This window comes from Zeus faber (assembly GCF_960531495.2).
Source record: "Zeus faber genome assembly, chromosome: 13".
Lineage (NCBI taxonomy): Eukaryota > Metazoa > Chordata > Actinopteri > Zeiformes > Zeidae > Zeus > Zeus faber.
In genome coordinates, this window is record NC_137198.1 from 7,598,887 (window position 1) to 7,608,886 (window position 10,000).

The 10,000-nt window shown below is 46.4% G+C and overlaps 1 protein-coding gene across 1 annotated transcript in view; it reads right to left on the reverse strand.

The window, feature by feature from the left end:
• Positions 1-2,438: 2,438 nt before the first annotated feature.
• The window catches only part of grin3ba (glutamate receptor, ionotropic, N-methyl-D-aspartate 3Ba), a gene marked incomplete at both ends in the record, with an annotated part of 122,275 nt that continues 114,713 nt past the window's right edge, over positions 2,439-10,000 (reverse strand). Inside the window, 3 exon segments of the mRNA XM_080012730.1 lie at positions 2,439-3,417; positions 3,877-3,944; positions 7,335-7,499. Coding sequence (XP_079868856.1) covers positions 2,439-3,417; positions 3,877-3,944; positions 7,335-7,499 — 1,212 coding nt within the window.

A 10,000-nucleotide genomic window follows, 5' to 3' on the forward strand; every position in this document is an offset into this window, starting at 1 on the left:
CAGGCCTACCTGGAGCCAGGTCCCCCTCGGAGGCCTCACTTCTGTGCTGCTCCGCCCTCTCGCGGCCTTTCTCCGTCCTTCCGCCCGGTCAAAATAACAGCAAACACCTCCGGCGGAGGCGTCGAAATCCCCCAATATCAGAAGGAAGCAAACGACATTTTTTGTTTTTCTGTCTTTGCGTCGGGCTGTGTACGAGACGATGGCGGGCGGAGTCGCCCCCTCACTGCAAGGTCGATCCTTCCAGTCGTGACGCGTCTCCGCCCCATTCATAATTGAACGCTCAGTTATTGATCAGCTCCAGTAGCTGCGGTTTTAACAGTCAGCGCCCGTGTATCCCCGACCCCCCAAGCAGCAAAAGTAGTGATGTGGGTAAATCTGTATATAAATCTTTATTTCAAAACATGAGAATGAGCATTATGTGAAAATTCAATAATATGCCGATACAACTTTTAATGAGGGGTCATTTCAAAATGATCTGTTTATATGTCCTACGCCCCCGTCCCCAAAAAGCTTCACCCACCCCGCCCCCACACCCCACCCCCCTCATAGACACCATGGCACGCCATCACTTCACACCACGGAAAAACCCTAAATAATTACACTTACGCCCACGAAAACGGCCTGAAACGATCCTTCACTGATTCTGTGCGAGTGCCTAAGATCTCTGGGCTCTGGGGAAATAATAATAATAATAATAATAATAATAATAATAATATTAATAATAATAATAATTAAAAAACAAAAATAACAACACTTTTTGTTTTCCGAGTATTGAGAGACTCACACAACAGTGAAATTCACAACTTCCTCCGGGACGTCACAATTTCACTGAGTGCCACGGCGCTCTGAGGAAGGCCGTATTCCCCCCCCGGACGCATTTGGAAGACGACACTCCCGTCTGATCCGCCGCGTTTGCTGTTTCTTGGTGAGAGTCGTTTTAGTTTCCGTACAGCACCGGCGTCCTCCGCCCAAAGTACTTTCATCCGCGGGGGCTGGGGGAATCAAATTAACCCCCCCCCCCCAAAGTAAACCGCCGCGTAGCCGCGGGAAGAAAAGGATCCGCCGCCCTCCGGCGGTCGATTGGACTCGAAGCCCCCCGAAAATAATTGTTCATTCGCCGGATGGATGCGTCGGTGGGACGGTGCGTGGTGGGGAGCGCCTCTGAAGTCGCCACTCAAAGGGGGCTCTGTACGGCTCGAGGCGTGATCAAGCGGGGGTTTCGATTTTTTTTTGACTCCCCCGCTATATTTACGCCCCGTCTCACGCGTCCGGATCCTAAAAATAAATAAAGGTGATCGACTGAAGCCGTTCCAGGGGGATTGAGTCTTCTGTTTAGATGTTCCCTCTTTAAAACCGTTTTTTTTTTTTTTTGTTTGTTTTGTTTTGCTCCGTTTCCTGCTCATTCTTCTCCTCTCGCTCCACACTGAAAGGAAGAGAAAATCACGCGATGGATCACTTGGATCGAATTAAAAAAAAAAAAAATTGCTTTCAATGTTTTAGACCTATATTTTTTTGTTTTTCTTGTTGACCCGGCATTTCTTCATTTTTATTTGAGAAAAACAAACAAAAAAAAAGGTTTTGCCGAAGTAAAGCATTTTTTTTAAAGTTGATCCAATATGTCATTATTTCAGTGTAATATTCTTTATATATATATATATATATATATATATATATATATATATATATATATATATATAATATATTATATATATATATATATATTAGAATATATATATTTTATATATATATATATATATATATATATATATATATATATATAAAACTAATCTGTCAGTAACAAAATATGGTTCTGCTGTCTTCAATCCAGATCTATTCACCTAAAAATAAACTTTTCTTAATATGTTTCTGTTTGCCTTCTGTTGACACAGCATTCACATTTTCAACTGAATCACGACTTGTTTTCTTGTTTCCTTGTTGTTTTCTTGGCTGTGCTCCTGCTGATGCTCATGTGCTTCCAGGCCGATTCACAGAGAATATCAAGCGAATGTGTTTCCGTCGAAAACGGGCACCGAGAAGGTTTTAGCGCTCATTAATGTAAACAATCCCAATCGAAAACAATCCGGCATTTCCATTTCCCAATCCACCTGACGCCGCTCGCTGTGATTCTCGCTTTGGAGTAACTGAAGCATCCTTTGTCTCAGTCGAATTGCACCATTTTTTCCTGCTCTTTCCAGGGATTTTTACTGAAAGTGGGCAAAGAAGTTTAGTTTTGATGGGGCGAATAAAGCTCAACAAATGAATATTAACTTTGACAATGTGAGACAAGGCAACATGTAGTATGACTGTGAGGAGGCCGTCCGTCTGTCCTGAGACGTGGCCGCCACTCCGGCGCCTTCGGTCGCTTTCCCACGGCTACGTCTGTCTGCATTCATTGTCCTGCGCGGGGGGAAGGGGGGGGGGGGCCCTCAGGAGGCCCCCTAGGTTCCGCTGGTTCCACTGGACTGGTTGGCTCTCGCCCTGTCCAACGCGCTCAGGGCCCGCGACAGGTTGGCCTTCTGTCTGTCCAGGCTCGCAGTGTTCCGCGATGGGACAGTCCTCCCGGTGTCGGCGCTAATGCCGGCAGCCGGGTGGTTGACCCTGCCTCGCTCCAGGCTGGTAGAGGTACGCGACTGCACAGTTCGCTCTCCGGCCAAAGCGCACACAGTACGTGATTGGGTGGCTCTCCCGCGATCCAAACTGTTGACGGTGTTTAGCTGGCTGCTTCTCCCGCACTCCGCCGGGCCACCGCCGCCCGGCTGGCCCGGCCTCCCCGCCTGCTGATTGTTCAGGGTTTGCAGCTGACCGGTCCTGTCTCTCTCGGGGATCTTCGATTGGGTGGCGCTGACCGTCTGTATCCTCTGCCGGTCTCTCTCCCTCTCCAGGCTGGTCTCCCTGCGTCCCAGGCCGCCGCGGCCCCTCTCCAGGCTGCTCTGGATCTCCGCTCTCCGGGCCAGGGCCTCCCGCAGCTGGGTGCGGAACGTTTCGATCTTCCCCTGCAGCTCCTGGAGCTCGCCCTCCCACAGGCAGGTCTGGTTGGCCCGGTTGCCCAGCGGCGAGAGCGCCAAGCCGGGCGAGGACAGCACCGACACGGGCCCCCCGTTAGCGTGGAGGCTGACCTGCGGAGTCGAGGCGAAGCCCCCCAGGTGGGCCAGGCCCAGGCCCCCCAGGCCCAGGCCGGGTCGGCCCACCATGCCCGGCCGGCCGCGCACGGAGGCCGTGTGGGTGCGCAGGCGGTAGCTGTGCAGCGTCTCCAGGTCGAAGTGCACGCGCTTCTCCTTGGGCTCGTGTGAGGGCGACGAGGTGTTGGTGGTGTCCCCGGACGCGGGGCAGGCGGGGAGGGACGAGGGGGGGGACGGGGGGCGGGCCTGGTGCTGTTTCCTGTGGAGGGTGCAGTTCTCTGAGACACAAGGGGAGGGGCTGGGGACGAGGGTTCGAGTAAGATGAGATAATACTCAAAATGGAGACATACACACGACTGAACATGCACCGACTCATAATTAATATCATTACTAATCACCACTTTATTTCCCCTTTCCACACACGGTGTGCAGGTTACAGTCTCGATCAGCGTGCGAAATATTCACGCCACGTATACTAAATCCTATTTAAGTCGGAACGTAAACACACTTGGGTGATATTTGCACAGTGGCGGTAATAGTAATTGGCAATATTCACACACACCTCGTGTTATTAAGTGAGCTCGAAAAAGCGTCGACAGGAGCCCGCATAGTCAATTTCTCCACGTACCATGACACGAATATACAATGTTCCAACCCTCGCCGGGAGCTCAGCCTAAGCTATCTAACCTGATAACACACAAATAGATTGGTACGTGGAGTGTTTTTAACGTGTGGGTCGATAAAAAGAGCTCCTTACTTTTGGTCGAGGCCAGTCAGCTCCTTTCCTACATCCTCATAGTTGGTGTTGATGGCTCGGTGGATTTTCTGCCGGACAAAAAAACAAAAAAAACAACATAAAGACGGAATAAATAACTGTTGTGCGCTACTTCCACTAAACAAAGCGATAGTCGGAATTGTGTTTTCGAGGGTCGGAGTAACACCCGCTCAGAACGCGTCTGACTTAAGCATATTCTGACCTTTAAGAATATTCTGACCTTCACATTTCTGAACAAAATGGAGCAGCAACGACAGACAGACAGCCCTCCGCCACAAAGCCAAATCCCCGGAGGAATCCCCGGGCGGCACGGTGATGTCAAGCTGAGGAATACATTTCCAAATTTAAATCGACGACACCTAAGCAGCGGCTGAACTGATCACCCTCGAGTCATCCTGAAAGGGAAAATCCACTGCAAGGCCACATCCAACTTCTCAACTGGTGGGTTTCTAAATAGCCTCTGCAAATACAGCTACTCCTCATTTAAGGGCCGAGTTCTGTCCTAGGACCAGGTCGTTGAGCGGATTGGTCGTTGAGCGCATACCCGTGTTATTTCACGGTAAGGGGGCGTGGCTGGTATAGTATATATAGTGTACATAGTATATATAGTGTAGATAGTGTACATTGTATATATAGTATATATAGTGTATATAGTATATATAGTGTATATAGTGAATATAGTGTATATAGTATATATAGTGTATATAGTGAATATATTGTATATAGTATATATAGTATAAATAGTGTACCTAGTGTATATAGTATATATAGTATATATAGTACATATAGTGTATATGGTATATATAGTGTATATAGTGTATTTAGTGTATATAGTGAATATAGTGTATATAGTATATATAGTATATATAGTGTACCTAGTGTATATAGTGTATATGGTATATATAGTGTATATAGTATATAAAGGGTGATGAGATGAGATGCTTGATGCTAAGACGTCGTTGTATTCTACACAGTGTACAATACAGACTGGTCAGAGAGGGGTCCTAAGTTCCAACAGTGGTGAAACAGGTAGGTGGTTAAACAGGTAGGTGGTTAAACAGGTAGGCGGTTAAACAGGTAGGCGGTTAAACAGGTAGGCGGTTAAACAGGTAGGCGGTTAAACAGGTAGGCGGTTAAACAGGTAGGCGGTTAAACAGGTAGGCGGTTAAACAGGTAGGTGGTTAAACAGGTAGGTGGTTAAACAGGTAGGTGGTTAAACAGGTAGGCGGTTAAACAGGTAGGTCGTTAAGTGAGGAACACCTGTAATTTACCGTACCTGTATCTTACGGTACCTTAATGTACCTGTAATTTACCGTACTTTAACGTACCTATATCTGAGTATCGTCAGCATTATCAGCAGTCGTTTCCTGTTTATCTCAACTTTGCTCATTACAACGTCTGGACAAACAGAAGCAGCTGTTTTTATGAATATCCTGAATTTCCCTGAGGGGATTAAAAGTCTTATCTTATCTATTATCTTCCTCGCGTTCCCAGCGGCAACCCTGGACTGTTGTCAAAGAAAAAAAGAATAAATCTATTGTTAAAGGTGTTTTGAAAAGATGATACCAACACAAACCACAGATAAAGTCATAATCCTATTTAAATATAATAAAAAGAAAATCAATATTATCAGATGTTCGGTCCAAATTGTACAGTATTTAGGTGTTGATTTGTTGGGTATTGTGTTGTCTCTTTGCTCCATATTTGAAGTGATTCACATCTCTGTTTTACAGCCCTCCACGTAGCTCTCCAGGAAACACAGCAGAACATTCTCCTGAACGGCCGCTCGGCCATTAATTGTGATGTATATTGATGTATTTGTCAAGATGGAAAATGAAAACATCCTCGTTAGGATTTACAGCGAGCGTCCCGGGGCCCCGGGTGCTCTCCGGCCCGGCCATAAACACCGTTTAAGACGTTATTCACTGAACAGGTAGGGTGTGATCAGATGGCGCGCTCTCGTCGGAGCAGAGGTGGGGCGATTATTCTTTCTCCGCTGAGGGAACACTGGACCTTGGGAACATTGTTTGTGACGCCCTCTGAGGCCGAGGGGAGAGCAGGATCTGGAGGCTGAGGACATTTTGGGCGATAAATCTCTGCGGTCACTCCGTGTAGAAAGCCCGGGCTGAGATCCTTCCTGATTCTATAGGAAGAAAACCTGCTATTAATAGAGAGAGAGAGAGAGAGAGGGCACCGGAGTGGAATCTCCCTTTAATTCCATGTGAAAGAATGAGGCGTACCCTGCGGGGCTGACTTCACACCGCTTTAGGGGGTTTTGCATGAGGGAAGAAGCTCCGGCAGATCTGGCCCCCTGCCGCCCCCTGCCGGCCCCCTGCCGGCCCCCTGTCGGCCCCCTGCTGGCCCCCTGCTGGCCTACATTAGATGCTGGAGGGGCCTGGAAGAGTTTGCCCTTTTGTAGGGATGCGGCAAACACAATTGAAGTTTTTTCTGACATTTACAGCACTCATTTCATTATTCAGCCAGAGCTATCCCCGCGGGCCGCTCATTTGGAACTTTCTGGAGGTTTTAGGTAAAACAATGACCTTTATAGCAGCCCACATCCGAGATTTAATTGGTTAATTTTTGACAGAGATATACATAATTGTCAAACAGAATAATCACGTGTGGACGGTAATACACTTTGACTACGACTCAATGAGCTACAGACTATGATCCAATATTTCACATTGGTCGCAAGTTCCTACCGTCCGAAAATAAGTTGTTAGTTGTTAAAAGAAAATATATACAGGATTTATTTTTCGCATCAAAAACCTGTTAAAGATACAGAAAGAGAATATCCTTAAGTAATGAGAGGATGTCCTCATTTTATGATTCCCTATGAAAATCAATTCCTCCAATCCACTATCGTGCATAATCTCCAAGTGAGTTGCAAAGACATTTCACTACATATATGCATGAACGTATGTAAATGTGTGTGACGAATAAACCTCTTGAGTCTTGAATCATGTACGGATGATTTATACTCTCAGGCTTGGGACTGTTACATGTTTTAAACAGCAGGGGGCGGACTACTCCAGCAATTGAAAATTGGACAACACACACACACACACACACACACACACACACACACACACACACACACACACACACACACACACACAGTATACCGTACCACTATGAAAATGGCTTTTCAATAACAATATCCTACTTGTACACACATGGTACATGATACACATGGTGGTTGTCTAGTGTGTAGTGTGCAGAGCTTGGTGCAGGGCATGTCCTTGTACATGCATGTGTTTTACAAATTGTGCGTGTGTGTGTGTGTGCACGTGTGTTTGTGCAGGCGTGTGCACGTGTGTGTGCGTGTGCTTGTGTGTGTGTGTGTGTGTGTTCAAGTTCAAGTTCAAAGTGTGTGTGTGTGTGTGTGTGTGTGTGTGTAGGTGTGTGCGTGTACATGCGTGTGTGTGTTCACCCACCTGGCTGGTGTGCAGCCAGTACTGCAGCGTGTTGGTGCGACGCAGGCGGGGAATAACCAGGTGATAGAAGGTGTGTTCACCTGCCAGGGTCAGCAAGGCTCCGCCCACACCCATACACAGCAACACAAAGAGACCTGAAAAATGCTGGATCCCCATTTGGAGGGTCTGGAGAGAGGGGGGGGGGGGGGTGAAGAGAGGGAGACGGGTGGTGGGTGCAAATTCAGTCAAGTGTGTATGACAGGAAGACACAGAATTTGAATTTTAGAGACCCCTTTATTAAAGCACACGGACATAATAACTGTATTGCGAGTGAATAAGCAACTCCAAAAATCAGACGGAGAAAAATCATTGTACCATAACACAAAAAGAATGAGTGTGTGTGTGTGCGTGTGTGCGTGTGTGTGTGTGTGTGCGTGTGTGTGTGTGTGAGAGAGAGAGAAAGAGAGAGAGAGAGAGGGAGGGAGAGGGAATTAATAACACATTTCCATAATTTCCATTTAGGTTTCTATTTGCGACTGTGTAATTGTTACACTGCTGCATATCCACTTTGGCTGTGTAAATCAATAAACCAATCATCTGTCATTTAAATTGAAGACGACGGAGGCGGAGACGGAGGGAGCACGTACGAGAGGGAGTAGAGGGATGGGCAGGTGCCGAAGGTCTGTCAGGGCGGGAGAGTCCGTCCATCCCGCCCTCCTCCTCCAACCACCTCTCCACCCCGTCTACTCCTCCACCCATTCTACTCCGCCCCCGTCCGGGTTTGGTTTTGTCCGAGCTGGTGGCAAATTGCTTCTAAATCAGGAATTCAGGCCTTTTTTTTTCCCCACGGGGGACACAGGGATGGGAAATTGGTTCCTGGTCCCAAAAAGGTCCCTGTCAGCGAGGTGGTCCCTTCTCAGGTGAACGAGGTGCCGGGAGGGCGGTTCGGGTTTCACAAGGTTTCTCGATTAGAAGGTTCCTCGATTAGACGGTTCCTCATTCAGGAGGTTCCCCGTTTAGAGGGTTCCTCGATAAGAAGGTTCCTCGATTAGAAGGTTCCTCGTTTAGAAGGTTCCTGGATTAAAAGGTTCCTGGATTAGAAGGTTCCTCGTTTAGAAGGTTCCTGGATTAGAAGGTTCCTCGTTCAGAAGGATCCTCGTTTGGAAGGTTCCTCGTTCAGAATGTTCCTCGATGAGAAGGTTCCTCATTTAGAAGACTCCTAGCTCAAAAGTTCCTCATTTAGAAGGTTCCTCTATTAGAATGCTCCTTGTTTCAAAGGTTCTTCATTCAGAAGTTTTCTCGTTCAGAAGGTTCCTCATTTAGATGTTTCCTCATTAAGAAGGTTCCTTGTTCAGAAGTTTCCTCATTTAGAAGGTTCCTTGTTCAGAGGTTTCCTCATTTAGAAGGTTCCTCGTTCAGAAGGTTTCTTGTTTCGAAGGTTCCTCGTTTTGACGGTTCCTCAATAAGAAGGTTCCTTGTTGGGAAGGTTCCTCGATAAGAAAGTTCCTTGTTTAAGGTTCCTTGTTCAGAAGGTTTCTTGTTTAGAAGGTTTCTCGTTGAGAAGGTTCCTCGATAAGAAGGTTCCTTGTTTAGAAGGTTCCTCGTTGACAAGGTTCCTCGATAAGAAGGTTCCTCGATTAGAAGGTTCCTCGTTTAGAAGGTTCTCTCGTTCAGAAGGTTCCTCGTTGAGAAGGTTCCTCGATAAGAAAGTTCCTTGTTTAAGGTTCCTTGTTCAGAAGGTTTCTTGTTTAGAAGGTTCCTCGTTGAGAAGGTTCCTCGATAAGAAGGTTCCTTGTTTAGAAGGTTCCTCGATTAGAAGGTTCCTCGATAAGAAGGTTCCTTGTTTAGAAGGTTCCTCGATTAGAAGGTTCCTCGATAAGAAGGTTCCTTGTTTAGAAGGTTCTTCGATATGAAGGTTCCTCGATAAGAAGGTTCATCGTTTCAAAGTTTCCTCATTCAGAAGGTTCCCCGTTTAGAGGGTTCCTCGATAAGAAGGTTCCTGATTTAGAAGGTTCCTCGTTTAGAAGGTTCCTGGATTAGACGGTTCCTCGTTCAGAAGATTTCTCGTTTGGAAGGTTCCTCGTTCAGAATGTTCCTCGTTTAGAAGGTTCCTCGATCTAAAGGTTCCTCAATGAGAAGGTTTCTCATTTAGAAGACTCCTAGCTCAGAAGTTCCTCATTTAGAAGGTTCCTCTATTAGAATGCTCCTTGTTTCGAAGGTTCTTCATTCAGAAGGTTTCTCGTTCAGAAAGTTCCTCATTTAGAAGTTTCCTCATTAAGAAGGTTCCTTGTTCAGAGGTTTCCTCATTTAGAAGGTTCCTCGTTCAGAAGGTTTCTTGTTTAGAAGGTTCCTCGATAAGAAGGTTCATCGTTTCGAAGGTTCCTCGTTCAGAAGGTTCTCGCTCTGAGAGCTCCACTTGTCGCAGTTGGTCCAAATGCCTCAGTGTGATGGCAGGGGTCAACCTCCCGCTCCGGGTCATTCAACCTCATGCTTTTCCAGGGTCAATAAGCTTTATTTATTTATTTTTTTTCCCGGGGCCTCACAATTCGGAGCTTGTTTTACTATTATTATTATTATTTTTTTTTTCGTTTTTTGTTTTACAATTTTATTATTTGATACCTCCTCAAATATAAACAGATACTCAAATATAAACCGGTAAACAAGGCTGAATGGGAGACAGTGTGTGT